Source organism: Xyrauchen texanus, chromosome 10 (genome assembly GCF_025860055.1).
Source record: "Xyrauchen texanus isolate HMW12.3.18 chromosome 10, RBS_HiC_50CHRs, whole genome shotgun sequence".
Lineage (NCBI taxonomy): Eukaryota > Metazoa > Chordata > Actinopteri > Cypriniformes > Catostomidae > Xyrauchen > Xyrauchen texanus.
Window position 1 is genome coordinate 27,734,501 of NC_068285.1, and position 19,496 is coordinate 27,753,996.

Sequence of the window (19,496 nt, forward strand, 5' to 3'; positions counted from 1 at the left end):
TCTTTCCCCAGCTTTGTGCCATCTCAAACAAAATTTGTGTGAAGTTAGAAGGGTGAAATCACAAATGTTAAAACCGTCCCGTGAGGACGAAGTCAGCTGTGTGTGTTCACCATGTAAACAGTACCTTCACTGCGCAGCAACACGGTTATTTTTTGTTAGGTAAAACATAACAAGAATACAGTAATGGATGTTACTGTACTCATGCTTTGTTTCACTAGGGCTTTTTGCAGTTACTGTACAAACGACTACCATTTTTCTCCAAAACGACACACATTTGAGATAAGATGTTTTGTCACATAACAAAGGATGCCTTGAATGTCATGAAAATGATAATAACTCATTTTTGACCAAAAATGCAGTTACTGCCTTTTTGTTTTGTAGGGCAGTATAGTCTATTCATAATTTTGTGTCAGTTTATACAGAGAATAAAGCTTGCAGGAACCTTTACATTTGAAACGCAACTTCTTTAGACTTGTGGCTTTGAGAACATTGTATTTCTGGGTTGTCTTAGTACTTTTATTATTGTATTTTTAGATTATAAAAACAAGTTCAGCACAAAATATTTCCATTACTATAAACTTCAGCTTCTCTAACTTTAAAAAATAACAACATATATTAATATGAAACTTGGAAAATAAAGCCAAAAGTGTCTCCTTTCAAAAGATCCTACAACTGTGTCCATACTCCAAAGGGGCCAGTAAATACAACCATTTAAGTTCAGCTATGTCATGTTCATGGTTTTTGCTCAAAAAGGGGGGTGCGTTTCAACAGGTTAAAGACTGCTAATGCCAGCCTTTGAATGAACTCAATCTAATGATTTTGGTTTTGGCTATTACAGGGTCGAGCTAATCCTATTTGTGTGGTGGGCCCTAAAGGGCAAAAGGTAAAGCTAACTGTTCCTCTCCCCTGTTGCATTTGGTTTTTGTTTTGTCTGGAGTATAGATCTTTCATCAGTTATTCACCCTCATGTTGTTCCAAACATGTATGCCTTATTGTATATTTTTGTCCATACAATGAATGTGAATGATGACTAAGGCTAACAATATTGTAATTTGTTTTTGGCGAATTCTTCCTGTAATTCTAGTTATGTGTTGTGATCAGGGACTAAAAACAAAATAATTCATTATGGTTCGTTCTGAGCAAAAACTGTATTTTTTTATTCCAGTTCATAAGTTCTACAGCCTCCTTTCCAAATGGTAACTGGTAATTTATTTTATTACAAAATGAAAGAACGGTTAAAAACATTATTTTTAATATGACAGTACTCATCACGATGGGGTGGGTGAAATAACTATTGCAGTGTTGCCCAATCTTGCAAGAAAAACAAGCAAGCTGGTCTGGAAAAACAATACTAAAATTAAACCTGCAAGCAGCAATTAATGGGCCCTCGCGCCCTGGTGCACGTTCGGGCTGCTGTGCCAGGGGAACGGCATAAAATTTTTGTAGCACTGTAGCAGTTTATATGTTATAATATATTTAATTATTTAGGTCATGTATTCATATTTAATTCTGAGAAAGGAAAGGAGAGTTAAGGAGATAAAGACATTTTACTTCACAACAAATTTTATCAAAGATATGGAGATAACATCAGAATAATGATACCGACATATAGTCTGACAGAATCTTATGTCACAACAGATATTTAAACAAGACAATGTGTTGTTTCTCAGGCAGTTTAGTAGGCCTACTTCAGCTGCTTCTGACTGGAAAGTTCATTTTTCCTGAGGTAAGACACTTCACAACAAATACGACATGTATTACTATTCATCAAAACATGTTACTTCCTGTTTCCAGTAGGTGACGCTATGGCTATAACTTAATATTGGCATGCAAGTGTATTCAGGCCGGGACTGTTATCAAACTTGTGAAGTTTGGGGCAGATTGGACATTGTATGTTTGAGTTACAACAACTTCCTCTCTCATGGTGAAACATCGAACTATGCCAGGCCACCACGGACAAAGAAAACTCAAAAGCTTTGCAAATTAGCACTGCAAAGGCCTTTAGATTAGACTGACCGAATATGATGTTGATCTGATTTAATCTCTAGGAGGAGTTCATTAAAGTACAAGACTTGGAAATGGCAAAAACTGAAAAAAAAACATTGAAGAGAAAAATAAAAATGGCTGACTTCCTGTTGGGTTTAGGATATGGCTCTAAGAGACTTTTTTGTATGTGTTGACATGTTACATATGCCTACCAATTTTCTTACGTGTAGGTGAAACATGGGATGAGGGCTGCTTCGTTGAGATTTTGTAGGTGGCGCTATCGAGCCATTTTGCAACATTTAATTAAATACATTTTTGCCACTTTTGATGTGTGTGCAAAGTTTTATGATCTTTCGAGCATGTTTAGGCCTCAAAAATATGATTTTTTTCACATAGAACTTTGTCAGGCTGTCAAAGACACGCCCGTAAATGAAAACGTCTCGGGTTACATGTGTAACCCTTGTTCCCTGAAAAAACCGGAACGAGATGCTGCGCTGCTAAGCGCTATGGGGAACAACCCTAGCTGTGAACCGAGATGAATAGTGTGTGCAACACGTCAATGAACATTGACTGGAATTTATAGCCTCGGCTGATGTAATCATTAGATGCACCTGAGGCCAGGCTATAAATGGATACATCACCAGGTGTCGTCAGATACTTCTTTTTGAAGAGCAGTCCTGGGACGTCCCAGTGCGGCAAAGCAGTGCAGCATCTCGTTCCGCTTTTTTCAGGGAACAAGGGTTACACATGTAACTCGAGACGTTCCCTTTACAAAAAGCTTCACTACGATGCTGCGCAACGCAATACCCACGCCGCCGCACTTGGGACTGTCCGGACCCCTATGGTTGTGCAGTGTACTCAAAAAAACGCAAGAGGTCTCAGACATGAGCTTGAGATGTCGACTCAAGGGCATAAGAGCCCGGAGTAGCATAAACATCTAAACCATTCAATTTTGATGAATGTGTGCGGAGAGGACCAGCCTGCCGCATCACAAACTTGTTTAGGCATGGGCTAAGATGTCGACTCAAGGACATAAGAGCCCGGAGTAGCAAAGCATCTAACCCATAAAGTTCGATGAATGTGTGCGAAGAGAACCCTATCGCAACACAAACTTGTCATAAAAACTGATGAATGTGAGTGGAGAGGACCAGCCTGCCGCATCACAAACTTGTTCAGGCATGAGCTGAGATGTCGACTCAAGGGCATAAGAGCCCGGAGTAGCAAAGCATCTAACCCATAAAGTTCGATGAATGTGTGCGAAGAGAACCCTATCGCAACATAAACTTGTCATAAAAACTGATGAATGTGAGCGGAGAGGACCAGCCTGCCGCATCACAAACTTGTCCAGACATGAGCTTGAGATGTCGACTCAAGGGCATTAGAGCGCGGAGTGGCAAAACATCCAAACTATAAAAATATAATGAATGTGTGCGGAGAGGACAACCTGCCGCAACACAAACTTGCTGCAGAGGGAGACCTTTAGCCAAGGTTTTAGAGGAGGAGAGCCCTCTGGTAGAGTGCGCCCTAAAACCTACTGGCGAAGCTTGACCGGGCAATAATGAGGATGCCTCTTTGAGAGCACCCCACCCACCAAGCCGTGGCAAACCGCAGTGGCCACATAGAACCTGGCAGTGGCGAGGCAAGTGCCCGCTGACAGTTCTTTCTACAGAAAATCCAGAACTGAAGCAAACTGGCAGTAAGCTGGTTCTGTAATAAGAACTTTAGTAGAAGGAAACGCATGCAGGCGCATTTGCGTTACTACGTTCAGCCCCTCCCGAGGGGGGGGGGGACTGGGTGACTCGGGGAGAAGTAGAGAAGACATCGCGCTATCAACAGAGGCGAAGAGGTCCTCTTCTGCCCTGTAAAATCTACCCAGATCAGTTCCAAGTGGAGGGAGCCCTAGCACTTGAAATGGTCTCGATAATCTCAAGAGAAAACCCTGTGAACCTCATTTGGTACCCTTTGGGGCCAGACATGAAAGGTTTCACAATTCGGGCCAAGGATGAGAAGGTCCTCCCTGTTCGGAATCGCCCAAGGCGAGCCGTCGAGGAGAGGAATTAGCTCCGAGAAACATATCCTGTTCGGCCAGCGCAGCGCCATTAATAGGAGGCAAGACCCTTGCTGGTGAACATCGCCACGACTCCCGGGAGCAGAGAAACCGGGGAAAGAAATGCATACAGACGCATTCCGGGTCATGTATGTGTCTTTACGTCCAGACCCAAGGGGGCTGGGTGATTTCAGGGAGAAGTAGAGGAGACATTGCGCTATTCATAGAGGCGAAGAGGTCCTCTTCTGCCCTAAGATCTCACCCAAACTTGTTCCAAGTGGAAAAAGTCCAGCATTTAAAAAGGTCTCGATAACCTCAGGAGAAAGCCCTGTGTCCCTCAGTTGGTACCCTTAGGGGCCAAACATGAAAGATTCCACAATTCGGGGCAGGGATGAAATATTGCCCTGTGCCTGAGATAGAAGATCCTTACTGTTCGAATCAGCCCAAGGCGAGCCGTCGAGGAAGAGATTAGCTCGAGAACCAAGCCCTGTTCAGCCAGCACGGTGCTATCAGTAAGAGGCAAAAACCCTTGCTGGCGAACTCTGGGCAACTACTACCTTAGGGTGGAGTTCTTAACTCCCCCGTTGGTATTTTCTGTCTGGACCGTAAATCTGCTCCCGTATACGGGCATCCAGGGATATAACTGACCTGAGTGACAGGAGCTTACCCTGGGCCCTAAGGAGTATCTGACGTGTCAGAAATACAGCTGACAAGAATGTGGGTCTCCTTGATGATTTATGTAAGAGGCTACCGCTGTATTGTCCACCCGCACCAAGACCTGGTAGCCTCAGGAGGAGGTATTTCAGGGCCAGAAATACAGCCATCAACCCGAGACAGTGACTCGAGCTGACGACCCTCCTATCCCCTTAAGCTGGACGACCACTTAAGGCCGCTACCCTGCCCGTCAGGGAGGCGTCTGACGTTAGCAGTCTGCGACAACAAGACGCACCTAGAGTGGGACCCAAGGCAGAAAACCGGTGTCTGAACCACATAGAAAGGGAACGAAGCCTGAGGCACGTAACCCTTTTTAGCCTAGGGGTTTTGGCCCTTGGATGAAATCCCCTGGCTTTTGGCCACAACAAAAACGGTCTCATGAGCAGAAGGTCCAGAGGGATCACCGTGAACGCGGTCGCCCTGAGACCTGGAAATCATTGATACTGATAACAGTGCAACCTTGACTTTGCTCAGGGTGATCTGAATGGACTCAATCCTAGTGGGAGACAGTTGTGCCTGCATTGTGATTGAACTCCATACGATGCCCCGATAGACAGTGTTCTGAGTGGGAGAGAGGACGCTTTTCTTGGCGTTGAGCCTCAACCCCAGAGAAACAGATGAGCTAAGACGATGTCCCTGTTCTGAACTGCCAGTTCCTGGAACTGCGCTAGGATCAGCCAGTCGTCTACATAATTCAGAACTTGAAGACCGTCTTGACAGGCATCATCTTGGACTTGAACACCCACGGGTAGTTCAAGCTTTAAGATCTAAGCCAGACGCCACCCCTCACCCTCCATGGGAAACGGGAAGTATTTAGTGTAATAACCTAACACTCTCTCTGGAAGGGGAACACATACCATGGCCCCTTTAACCAGGAGATTGAGTTTTTTTTGTTTTTACATAAAAAGAAATCCGGTTCACGGTAGTGAGAACACGCCGTTGAAACACGGAAAAGCGGCGAGTGAATTAAATCCTGACGCCCTTATAAGACCCACAGAAAAGAATATATCCAGCAGAAGTTTCCACGCTGCCAGGATCTCTGAGATGGGTATTATATTTTAACACTTCCTGTTGAGGGGTTGTCGGGCGAAAACACCCAATTTTGACGGAAGCCTCTGCAACCCGAAACACCAAGAGGTGGCGGGAATGGAGGGGCTTCGAGGGGGTACCGGGAGGGGTGAAGTGAAGCACGCGCCCCGTCCCGAGGGGAGCTACCCCCTAATCTAGGCGCAAGACCGTCAGGGTTTTCGCTTACTAGAACTTATAGTCCTGAGGTCTTGCTTCGGGGGCTGGCAAGGGCGGTGAGACTGTCCCCAATCCCTGGGAGGAGGAGCACGACTCGCCACGCTTTGCTTTTGAGCCTCCCTTCAGTCAGGACCGAGGCGGGTCTGAGGCTTGCTCGTCAAGCGCAGAACCCACACTCAGGTCGTCCAGGAGGTCAGCCTGGTACGCCTGTAAAACAGCATAGTGTGCAGAGCAGCACCAGCCTGACCTGCTGCTTGATAAGTCCTTCCCACTAAAGTGGAGGTTGTCCTACAAGGCTTTGAGGGGAGAGAGGGCTTCTTAAGTGACAATGCCGAGCCAGGCGAGAGATAGCCCGCAAGCATCTCTTCAACCGGCGGCATCAATGAATACCCCCGTGCCTCAGCACCCACGATAGTCGAATATAATGACGTCGAGGGTATGTGAACACGGGAAGAAATATATATATATATATATATATTTTTTTTTTTAATTTTTTTTTTAGGAGTTCTCCATGAGCGAAAAAACACTTCATGGAGGTTATGAAAGAAGGGAAGGGACCCATGAGGCGCACCTTTTCTTAGACTGGAAGATAAAATCTATCCCCTAATTTGGAGCATTTGGGGGTCTCTTTTTCGTGTGGCCAGTCCAATCTGGCAACCGCACGAGTAACAACATCGAGCAATTCCTCCGTAGATTTTTTATCGCGGACGGAAAGCTCGGAGGCGGGAAGAGAATCGCGATCCACCTCATGATCCGAAGAAGCGTCGGAATGGGCTTCGAGATCATGTGAAGGACCAGCTGGGTTTAGGAGAGTGAGAGAAAGGGATCAACCCGTCTCTTGCTCCTCAGCCAAATCCATGCAAGAGCCCCACCAACGATCTTTTTTTTTTTCGTGAGTGCTGACTCCTGGAAGCAAGCGAGGCGAGCACGACGCACTCTGCCTGTTAAAGCAAATCGCAGTGCTCACACCCACCCTGATGCAACGCGAGAGCAGCGTGCTCTTACCCCCAAACAAACAGAGCAAAAACTGATGTGTGTCGTCTTCAGCTATAGAGTGAGAAGAGGGGAACACACACCGTTTGCAGCTTTCAGTCATTCTCTCTTTTTTTTCTTTCTTTTTTAGAAATATATATATATATAATATTTTCTAAACAGAAGAGAAAAGAGAACAACGTTCACTGCACACTGCCTAACTGATTCTAACGCCTAACAGAGGAAATAAAATTTTGACAGGGTTTGTGAAACACACATAAACAGAATCGCTCTGAAAAAAGAGTTTCTGACGACACCTGGTGACGTATCCATTTATAGCCTGGCCGCAGGTGCATCTAATGATTACATCAGCCGAGGCTATAAATTCCGGTCAATGTTCATTGACGTGTTGCACACACTATTCAGCTCGGTTCACAGCTAGGGTTGTTCCCCGTAGCGCTTAGCAGCGCAGCATCGTAGTGAAGCTTTTTGTAAAGGGAATTCAGAAGCTTTGCTATTTAACATCAACAAGGCCATTGGACTAGACTGACCGAATATGATGTTGATCTGATTAAATCTTTGTGAGTCTTTGTGAGTTTGTTAAAGACTAAGACCTGGAATTAGCTGTTGTCAGTAGGTGGAGCTATGACTGTAACTGAATATTGGCACGTAGATGTGTTCAGGCTGGGAAACTTCCTGTTTCACAGTGAAATATCGAACATTGTCAGACCGCCACATCCAAGCTGTGCAGTGAAAACTCAAAAGCTTCACAATTAGGCATTGCCAAGGCCTTTAGATTAGACTAACTGAATATGATGTTGATCCGATGAAATCTTTAGGAGCAGTTTGTTAAAGTACAAGGCCTAGAAATGGCAAAAACTGAGCAAAAATTAGAGAGAAAAATCTAAATGTCTGACTTCCTGTTGAGTCTGGCATATTTGAGGTCTTGGCATGTTACACATGTGTACCAGGTTTCGTACATGTAGGTGAAATGTAGAGCGAGGCGCACAATGATGACATTTTAAAGGTGGCACTATCAAGCCATTTTGACACACCTCATTCTGAAACCCATATCAGATAAAATTTTTTGCAACTTCTGGCACGTCCAAATGTCCATGAGTTTTCAAGTATGTTTAGGTCCTCAAAAAATGCGATTCATTTTGGGAAAAAAAGAATACGTAATAATAATAATAATAAACGTAGCAGATACAATAGGGTCCTCGCACCTCAGTGCTCGGGCCCTAATAAGCCTCAACAAAATAAGTGAAAATTAGCACACAAAAAAAATCCTGTTTGGCGGATTTATCAACATAGAAATCATAACAGCAAACAGTTAATTAACAGTTAAATATAATTTTAATGACAGACCTGCTTTTCAGTCAAAACCTAAAAACATCAAATCTGTATTAATGCATCATATCTAACAATAATTCAGTGAAGACTTAGAACCAACTGATAAATGTACTTTTTACCTTTTAATAATGATTTCCTTTTATCTGGATTAGCTGTGCATGTATATGTAGTATTTATACATAGTTGTTAAAAGGTCTTCATTCAGAGAATACGGCACCTACAATGGGCAGTTGAAATGTGTGATGTAGCAGTTTCCTTCAGGATCAAAGGATATGTTTCATTTTTTTCAGGTAATATATAGTGGTGTAATTTAAAAAATGTACTGTTATAAACCCTTTAGTCTTTAGCTTAATGAAAAAATTATCAGAACAAAAAAAATTATAATAAATACAAAAATGTTATAACTGGTTACCAAGATTTAAAAATAAAATTTTCTTTCCGGAACAGTTGAAAAAGGTTTTCGGTTTTGTTCTGCTAAAATTTGGTTCATTTTCGGTTTTCGTTCATTGAACCGTTTTTAGTCCCTGGTTGTGATGTTATTAGCTTGTTTGTTATGTATAGTGGATGTCTCTTAATGCTGCTGTTTTGTCAGGGTATTCCTGGTGTAGTTGGTCCAGAGGGACTTGCAGGGGAACCAGGCCACCCAGGGCTTCCTGGACTACCAGGAGTTGGCAAACCAGGACCACCAGTAGGAACTTATTATTCAGCGTTTAAACTTTGAGCTTATGTGTTTACAGTATTTCCAGATAATTTAAGGTTTTATATTGAAGTTTTAAAACTTTTTTACGGTATTAAATTTATGTATTCTTCAGTGCCCCATTCTTTTTTTTCTTTTTTTTTTTCTTCCCTTCTCTCCCCAGTTTGGAATTCCCAATGTGCTCTAAGTCCTCATGGTGGTGTAGTTACTCATCTCAATAAGGGTGGCGGAGGACGAATCTCAGTTGCCTCTGCATCTGAGACCGTCAATCCGCACATCTTATCACGTGGCTTGTTGAGCGTGTTACCGCAGAGACATAGCTCATGTGGAGGCTCACACTATTCTCTACGGCATCCACACACAACTCACCACGCACCCCACCGAGAGCGATAGCCATATTATAGTGACCACGAGGAGGTTAACCCAACGTGACTCTACACACCCTAGAAACCGGGCCAATTGGTTGCTTAGGAAGCCTGACTTGAATCACTCAGCACACCCTGGATTTGAACTTGCGACTCCAGGTGTGGTAGTCAGCATCTTTACTTGCTGAGCTACCCAGGCACCCAGTACACCATTCTTGAGGTTATTCGATAGAAAATCAAATCAATCTCCCAAATGTGTGTTAAATAATTCTGTAACATTTAAAGGGTGGGCAAGGAGGAGGAAGGAACTGGATGAACCATCAAAGTTAAATTGAATAAAAACTTTCTCTCTCCCGAACTGCCTCACCAGGCCCGTCTTTATCCCTCTCCTCGGCTGATTAGCCCAATTGGTGGCTGGGCGTGTGCAGTCACGGCCCCACCCTCCTCCTCTTCACCTACACCAAAATAACTACTTTAAAGGATAAGAGAAGCCAGTAGTAAGGACTGTTAAGAGATGGACCAATGAAGCAGAGTGGGAACTACAAGACTGCTTCGATTGCACTGCTTGGAGTGTTTTTGAAGCTGCAGCTACAGACCTGGACGAGCTCACAAATACTGTTACATCATACATCAGTTTCTGTGAGGACATGTGCATCCCTACTAGGACATTTTTATCATTCAACAATGATAAACCATGGTTCACAGGAAAACTCAGACAGCTTCATCATGCCAAAGAGGATGCTTACAGGGGTGGGGATAAAGTCTTGTACAATCAGGCCAGGAACACACTGAATAAGGAAATCAGAGTGGCTAAAAGAAGTTACACTGAGAAGCTGGAAAACAAGTTTCCAGCTAACAACCCTGCATCAGTGTGGAGTGGACTAAAAACAATTTAATAATTACAGGACTCCTATCCCCAACCCTGTGGTGGACCAATGACTGGCTGATAACCTGAATGTGTTCTACTGCAGAGTTCGAAAGGCCCAATCTCACACCCCACACCCATTCTGACCTTCACTACACACAAACACAAACACCTCCTACAACCCCCCTCCTGCTACTCAACCTGCACTCAAGATCTGTGAAGATGATGTGTGCCGTGTCTTTCGAGGGCAAAGGACGAGGAAGGCTTCAGGCCCAGATGATGTCTCACCTGCGTGCCTTTGATCCTGTGCTAACCAACTGGCCCCCATCTTCACACAGATCTTCAATAGATTACTGGAGCAGTGTGAAGTCCCATGCTGCTTCAAATGCTCAGTTATTATCCCTGTCCCTAAGAAACCAAAAATCACAGGAATTAATGACTACAGACCTGTCGCCCTGACATCTGTGGTCATGAAGTCATTTGAGAGAATGGTGTTGGCCCACCTGAAGGACATCACTAGACCCTTTCTAGATCCCTTTCAATTTGCTTATCGTGCAAAGAGGTCTGTGAATAATGCAGTCAACATGGGATTGCATCATGTCCAGCAACATCTGGACAGACCTGGGATATACGCAAGGATCCTTTTTGTGGACTTCAGTTCGGCTTTCAACACCATCATCCCAGCTATTCTCCGGACTAAGTTTAACCAACTCTCTGTTCCTATGTCTATCTGTCAGTGGATTACCAGCTTTCTGACGGACAGGCAGCAGCTTGTGAGACAGGGGAAATTCACTTCCAGCACCTGTACAATCAGCACTGGTGACCCCCAGGGATGTGTGCTCTCCCCACTACTCTTTTCCGTCTTCCCCAATGACTGCATCACCAAGGACCCCTCTGTCAAACTCCTGAAGTTTGCAGATGACACCAATGTCGTTGGCCTCATCCGAGATGACGATGAGTCTGCATACAGAAAGGAGGTTAATGGCTGGCTCACTGGTGCAATCATAACAACCTGGAGCTGAAGTGAACTATTCTCTTGCTTAAGAGTGAGGAAAAAGGCTGGAAAATCACTCTAGATCACACCCACCTAGCACACTACCTTTTTGAACTGTTGCCTTCTGGCCGGCACTTCAAAGCACTGAGCACCAGAACTGTCAGGCACAGGAACAGTTTTTTTCCCTCAGGCTATCCATCTCTAAAAAGTTACGCCACCCCACTGAGCAATAATTATGTTCAATACACAGTTTAGTCTATTTATATTATCCAACATATCCTACAATACTTATTCATTTTATTTTGGTAAATCTAATTTTGTTGGATCTAAATGATTAATAGTTACAGTGTTTTTAGAAGAGCATACTACTCTCTCTACTATTTCTATTATTTTTTAAGTTACAACTGTTTCCATAGTATGCAGTATGTTTACTTTCCAGATTACTTTTATAATACATTTGCCACCATATGCAGAATACAAAAGATCACACTACTGAATCCAAAAATGCTCAACTTGATCTTCCATTTCCAGTGTGACTAATAAACCAGCTGCAATTCATATAATATAATGTAATATAAACAATATTAAAGTGATAGTATAATTTTACTCTTTTAATAATAATAAAAAAAGCATTAAAAATGCAAAATAAATATACTGAGATGATAACAGGAAGTGCAGTGTGATGATGTCATGTGGCAACAATGTAGTGACAACATAATACGGTTTAAATCTTTTACTGTTGCATAATGTTCTTTGTTATACATACTTAAAAAACATTAGTAGAAAGTATACAGCACACTTTAATTCCATTCTGATTTAAATGTGTAGTCTCTGTTTACCTCCATCCCCAAAATATTTGTGTTCTTATCTCACAGGGGCCCACTGGTGGACCTGCAGGATCAAAAGGGGACAAAGTAAGTGTACTATTACAGTATTCATTAGTTATTATTGAATGGGATTGACCCTAAGTGGACATGCTGATAACATGATATTACTGCACACTTATTTTATTTTGACATTAACAAAAAAATGTCTTGCAATGTATAGGGGGATTCTGGCATTCCTGGTAAAGATGGAAGTTCTGGAGAACCTGTAAGTGCATCTTACCTCATTTAACCTATAGGAAATGTTAATTTTAAATGATGTAGTGTGATAAATTAAGAACAAATAAACTAATTATCCTGATTTGAATATCACCATCTTTATTATACTATCACTGTAGGAACAAAATGGAACAAAATGTGTTTACTATTATCAGCACCATTATTCATTTTATTTCCAATGCAGTTATCAGCACAAATTTTAATTTACAACTCAATAAGCTTTTGCAGTTGTTTTCTTCATGTGTACCCAATAACGTGTTTTGTTTCGCTGACAGGGTCCGAGAGGAACTTGGGGCCCAAAAGGCGAGAAGGTAAACTAAAGCTGATGCAATGTGAATTTCATGTTCTACAGAAAATTTGTCTCTCCTCAAGTCTAAAGTGAATGTTTTGAATCTACTCAAGATTCACTGAAAGTGGTATGAACTTTAAATTGTTGCCTGAGTGTGCATTACATAATTTTAATGATTAATATCTTTCTTTGGTCAGGGAGAACCATGTGAACCATGTCCAGTGGTTTCTTTAAACTCTACAGGCAACACTGTGGCCCTTGAGGGCAAGCAGGGCACAAAAGGAGAACCAGGGCCACCAGGCATAGGAGAATATGGTCCACCGGTGAGGTTACGTAGAAACCAACTCTGGTACAGCTTGAACCCCACCCCCCACCCCCCAAAAAAAGAAAAAATGTTTAGCGTTTGTGGAATAAATGTTTAAAGACAGTTGCCAAGACTGTAGCATTGTGGAACTACTTTTAACACATAATACCCACATTTAATTTGAATGTTTTCTGCTGCATGGTAGACGCGTTACCATTGGAAAACAAACCCGCTGATGATGCTATTCACCTCAGTGGGTCAGCTATATTTATATTTGCTTTATAAAATAAGCTAACAATCAGCAAGCTCTTTTTACACAGCTATTGCTGTATTGAATGAGTAATGATGTCCCTATTCTACTACATTCTTATAGAGAACAGATATTCTATCATGCTTCTTTATAGCTTCAGGGGCCATAAATCTCTTCCATCATCCATGAAATCCAGACAGCTTTTTTTCTCTCAAAGTTTAGGCCATTTTCCTCTTTTGGCAGCGTCAGATTCCATTTCACTTTTAAACTACAGGCTTTTCTATCTTTTTAGCCCATTAAAAGTTCTCTTCTCTTTTCTTCAGAGTTAGATGGATAAATTCTGACATAAACGATTATATGTGGTGCGCAATAAAGTGCTTGTTCGCCTTTCTCTGTAAAGATTTCCAATACCATCACAATCTATTCCTCATACCTAGTTATAGGACAAAGAGGGAGACCGTATGGCATAAAGTGAAGTGACAGGGTGAAAATTTAGGACATTTGCAGTGGGGCAGTTGCGCTAAGCTAGGATGACGTTAGTGTCATTATTAGAGAGACTGATATTGATATTTTTATCTGCTTCTCCTTTCATAGGGTCCTCCAGGACTGGATGGCAAAGCAGGAGAAAAGGTTTGTGTTACTGATGACAATTGCATTGTATTGTTTAGGATCCCATATAATGGTATAATACATATGAATGATTAGAGTGAGTATATCATACAGGTAATTGGTGGTGCTTGCTAAGGCTTGCTATTGCTCATACTAATTGTTGGGACAGGAACAAACCTTTAACCCTCAAAGCCTCAACCCTAAGTATTAAACGTTTGTGCAAAAGTCATACATGCATAATATATCAAATCATGCGGCTTGGAGATTTGTGATATTACTTGTTGAAGCGATCAGACTTGTAATATTTCCCTGGTGGATGACATTTATTTATTTTTATTTTTTTAATCAATCCCATAGACTTACACTGAAGAAAGGACATATAGACTGCAGCAGTCGGTTCTGGAAGTAAAAATCCCATTAACATTTTTCATAGACAAATTAATGTTTAGAGATAAACCTCTCAAGACAGTCAGTCAATGGTTTATGATGGTGGTCAACTTAATTTGTTAAAAATAATGCATAATAGTGGAATATCCACAAACCATGATCATGAAGGGAGAACAATCCACCAATTAGAAAATCGTGGACAAAAGCTCCTCAGCAATCGCCCACTTCTATGATGCACTGTGATGATGAAATCAAGTCAAGTCTCCTTAACAGGGTTGCCAAGTCCGCATTTTTCCCGCAAAATTGCCCTACTTTTAAACTGTTTCCGTGGGTTGAAGGTTTGCCTATGACACATTTAAATGAGGGCTCTGGCTTTGTACTGGCTAGTGTAATTGTTAATTCTCTGAAATCATGCAACGTGGAAAATCCTATAACTGTGTAAAGTTGCTATTGTGCTCGCAAATAGAGCACATACTGTACAGAGCGCATGCAGAAACAGACTCTCTCGAGCACACTGTCCTCTCTTGTGAGCAGCCCTGGGTAGTTTGCGGATCATTCAACAATGGTTGATTCATTCAGATGTTTCAAAACAATTCACAGCCACATACATCACAAAGTTACAAGAGCGAGGACATTGGAGAGTGTGCTAATTGTCTCTGACTTTTCCCATGTTTTTTGATTGCTGTTTTTTTCAATCTGCATGCACATGCTTGCCAACCAAATGAAAAGAGTGTGATCATTTTAATCAAATGAATGAATTATCAGTATTTGATTAAAGTCATCTGAATACTGTAACATGATAACACCCAACAACCTGACACTGAATGGACATGAAAAAGAGAAAATGTGAATAACCCAAGGGCAATGAAATTAACAAAGCTCTTTGTTTTACATAAAAAAAATACTATTAAAGTTATAGTATACTGTGTTTAATAAAATAAGTTTGTTTAAGGTGTCATTATCACTTACCCCAAAAAATGCAATTAATAGTGAAGTTATTGGAAATATTAAATATGCTATGTGTAAAAAAGAATGTATAATTTTTCTTACTCATTCTCTTAAAATTGCTATCAAAAGTCATCTCTAATACTATGAATATTTGAATGACATTTTTGAATGAAATTTTCATATGAAATGCAGTATATCTAGTTGAAATCATATGACTCCTACAGAAGCATTTTCAATTGATGATCAACCTCAGAGTTCATTGCTTTGAAAAATGCAGTACAGTTTATTAGATCTATATAGGCCTATTTATTATTTATAAAAAACGGTCTCAAATTGGTGTTTACTTCTGGAATTCGTATGATGCTTTGCATTTGCGCTCTCTACTATGCCTACAAATGAAAGGGAATTACAATGTCGACAGTAGGGAGTATGCGTATAAGGATTGGCATATTTTGAGTTTTGATATTGGGCTAGTTGTAGAGGTTATGGGGATAGTTTTGATTGGCTATTTGGCTGGTTTTGTCACAGAGACCTGTCACCCCTGCTCCTTAAACTCTCAAAAACTACTTATTTACAGTATTTGTATGTATCTGAATTTCCCCTTCTGCCACTCACTCGATGTTGTGTCGAATGACGGCAAGGCGTATCAGTACAAGGTCCTCCCCTTCGGCCTGTCCCTGTCCCCTTGCATCTTCACGAAGATCGCAGAGGCAGCTCTTGCCTTGCTAAGGGAAGTGGGTGCTCAGGTACCTCAGCCGTCTAGGGCTTCATGTCAACTGGAAAAACAGCAAGCTCGTCCCGGTTCAGAGCATCTCTTTTCTCGGCATGAAGTTAGACTCAATGACACCAACAAGCATGCTCAGTCAGTGCTCAGATGCTTCGCTCTCTTCGAGCCCGGCACAGCGGTTCCTCTAAAACAATTCCAGAGGCTCCTGGGGCATATGGCATCCTCAGCCACTGCCGCACCACTGGGGTTGATGCATATGAGACCGCTTCAGCACTGGCTATAGACTCGAGTCCTGAGATGGGCATGGCGCCACGGCACATACCGTGTGACAAACACCCCTTCTTGCCGTCAGACTTTCAACCCTTGGACAAACCTCTGCTTTCTGCGGACCTGAGTCCCCTCGCAGCAGGTGTCCAGACATGTCGTGGTGACCACAGACACCTCTCGACAGGGTTGGGGCGCCGTGTGCAATGGACACGCTGCCGCTGGCCTCTGGAAAGGACCCCGGCAGCGTTGGCACATCAACTGCCTAGAGTTGTTGGCTGTATCTCTTGCCCTACGGAGGTTTCTCCCACTAATCCGGGACAAGCATGTCTTGATCCATTCAGACAGCACCGCGACGGTAGCGTACATAAATTGCACGACGTCAGACACGCTGTCGTGGCAGGTTTCGCCTAGTGGAGAGTGGAGGCTCCACTCCCAGGTGGTCCAGCTGATTTGGGACCAATTCGGCAAGACACAGATAGATTTCTTTGCCTCCTAAGACAACTCCCACTGTCCGCTCTGGTACTCCCTGACAGGAGCTCCTCTCGGGACAGACACGCTGGCACACAGCTGGCCCCGGGGCTGCGCAAGTACGCATTTCCCCCAGTGAGCCTTCTTGCACCGGTGCTGTGCAAGATCAGGTAGGACGAGGAACAGGTCATCCTGGTGGCCCCTTACTGGCCCACCCGGGCCTGATTCTCGGATCTTACGCTCCTCTTAACAACACCTCGCTGGAAAATTCCCCTGATTTCTCGGGGACAGGGCACCCTCTGGCAACCGCACCCGGACCACTGGAACCTCTACGTCTGGCCCCTGGACGGAATGCGGAATATCTAGTGGATCTACCCCCTTGCGGGTTCGAGCACACTCTACGAGAAGTGTGGTATCCTCGTGGGCACTGACCCATGGCACCTCCTTTGCAGACATCAGCAAAGCAGCGGGCTGGGCAACACCCAATACCTTTGCCAGATTTTACAATTTCAGGGTTGAGTCAGTCTCATCCCGTGTTTTGTCAGGTCGAGCCGGTAGAACTCTGTAACACGGCACAACCGACTGGGTGTTCCGCTTGCACACAGCGCCCTTCACCAAGTTGATCCAGTGCGCCTTCTATCCCAGGTTAGCCACTAAGCATCACTCCCTGGATGTTCTCTTCCCTAGCCTTCTGGCCGGCGAATTCAGCGGAGCAATTCACGGCCAGACCCACTACGAATCACAGGGGCTCTGTACTGGGGTCAGGCTCCACGGGCTTAGTTCCCTTCTCAGGCACATTCCCCGTGATGTATTTCCCGCGGTACGGTCCCCCTGTCAGCGGACCCGCATTTCCCTTGGGCAGCCCCGCTGTCTCTGCTGTAACGTGCTCAACAAGCCACTGATAAGATGCGTGGATTGACAGTCTCAGACGCAATTGAGATTCATCCTCTGTCACCCACCACCACGAGGACTTAGAGTGCGTTGGGAATTGGTCATTCCAAATTGGGTAGAAAATAAATATAACAAATTATATAATAATAATAGTTACTTGAAGGTTGGAGGAATAAGATTAAGAAAGTGTCCATTAAAAAGAATACTCAAGTAGTGAGTAACTTGTTACTTTTATGACATTACTATGTAATGGATGTTTACTCTCCTATATCTCCAGTACATGATACACATTTAATATGCATAAAAGTAGAATTAATAATAATATTACTATTAATATTATTGTTAATAATGAAAATTGTCATCATTCACCACCATGTTGTTCAAAACCCATTTGACTTCTTTCTTCCATGCATCAAATGAAAGGGATAGTTCACCAAAAAATTAAAATGCTCTAATTGTTTAGAAGTATATCTCAGCTCTGATGGTCCACACAATGCACGTGAATGGTGACCAGAACTCTGAAGCTCCAAAAAGCACATAGTGGCAGCATAAAAGTAATTCATATGACTTCAGTGATTTTCAGAAGCAATTTGATAGGTGTGTGTGAGAAACAGATAAATATACACTACTGTTCAAAAGTTTGGGGTCACTTGCCTGAAATGTGTTTTATGATCTTAAAAACCTTTTGATCTGAAGGCGTATGCTTAAATGTTTGAAATATAACAAAAATACAAAAATATAATTGTGCCAACATCTAGCAAAATCTAGGCAAAGTGTGGCCACTTTGAATATGCTTAAATATAACATAGTTTTGATTAATTTTTTATTTTTGTAGTCACAACATAATTCCCATATTTCCATTTCTATGATTCAATAGTTGTGATGACTTAAATGTGAAGAAAAAAAATTAAATAAATAAAGAATGCGTAAGTGACCCTAAACTTATAAACTGTTGTGTATACAACTTTAAAATATATAAAGTCCTCTTTTTACTATTAATTCTCTTGCCTGCCCAGTTGGTGGCGATATGCACAAAGAACTGAATCACCAAAAACACAAGAAGAAGAATGTGAAAGTGGAGATTTATTAGTGAAAAAAGGGTTTAAATATTGATCCGTTTCTCACCCCACACTTCTCATATCCCTTCTGAAGACAGATCTGGTGTCATTTGAATTCCTTTAATGCTGCCTATATGTGCTTTCTGAGCGTCAAAGTTTTGGTACCATTCACTTGCATTCTAGTATAAACTAACAGAGATGAGATATTCTTCTAAACATATTTGTGCTCAGCAGAAGAAGAAAAACATACACATCTGGGATAGCATAGGGTGAGTAATTGATGTGAGAATTTTCAATTTTGGGTAAATTGTTCCTTTAAGGAGATGTTTGACAGAATAATAACCTTAATCATCATTTACTTTCACTGCATGTTTTTCCCCCTCCATATTTTGAAAGGGAATGGTGACAGAGACTGTTAGTCCCTAACATTAAATTTAACTTTGTTTGGGTTCCCCAAAAAGTTTCACAGGGTTAGAAGAACAAGAGGGTGGGGAAATTATGATATAATATTAATTAAAGGCTGAACTATCACTTTAAGGATGATTCTCATATTTGGACGAATCTGTCAATCGGAAGAGACGTTTGGAAACCTTTTTCTAGTAATTATTACGGTGAAAAACGTGAACGGTCACACAGTCCCAAATAATATGTTTAATTATACACTGAAGAAAGATCATTCTTTATTAATGCCTTCTGTCATTATTTCACAGCTTTTTACATCCTGTGAGAATTTAGTTCAGTGATGGTTCAGCATTGTCAGTGTCAAAAGAATTTAGATAATTAGTTCTGTACACTAAGGGTAAATGGCACTTTATCTCTGTCTTATGGAAAACAAGCTTTCAAGCACAAAGCCGCCTGCATCTGTCAAACGCTGTGCACGCATCAACCTTGCAGGTGTAGAAATGAACACAATCGCGATTGGCAGGGCAAAATATTTGCACTTCACGCTGATATTTA

General features: G+C 42.2%; 1 protein-coding gene across 6 annotated transcripts in view; it reads left to right on the forward strand.

Moving 5' to 3' along the window:
• LOC127650128 (collagen alpha-1(XVI) chain-like) overlaps positions 1-19,496 on the forward strand; it is a 128,163-nt gene that overhangs the window by 59,935 nt on the left and 48,732 nt on the right. For all 6 annotated transcript variants that reach the window (XM_052135317.1, XM_052135321.1, XM_052135319.1 and 3 more), the window contains 7 exons: positions 839-883; positions 8,910-9,005; positions 12,114-12,152; positions 12,286-12,330; positions 12,617-12,652; positions 12,828-12,953; positions 13,779-13,814. In XM_052135317.1, coding sequence (XP_051991277.1) covers positions 839-883; positions 8,910-9,005; positions 12,114-12,152; positions 12,286-12,330; positions 12,617-12,652; positions 12,828-12,953; positions 13,779-13,814 — 423 coding nt within the window. The remainder of the gene's footprint in view (positions 1-838; positions 884-8,909; positions 9,006-12,113; positions 12,153-12,285; positions 12,331-12,616; positions 12,653-12,827; positions 12,954-13,778; positions 13,815-19,496) is intronic.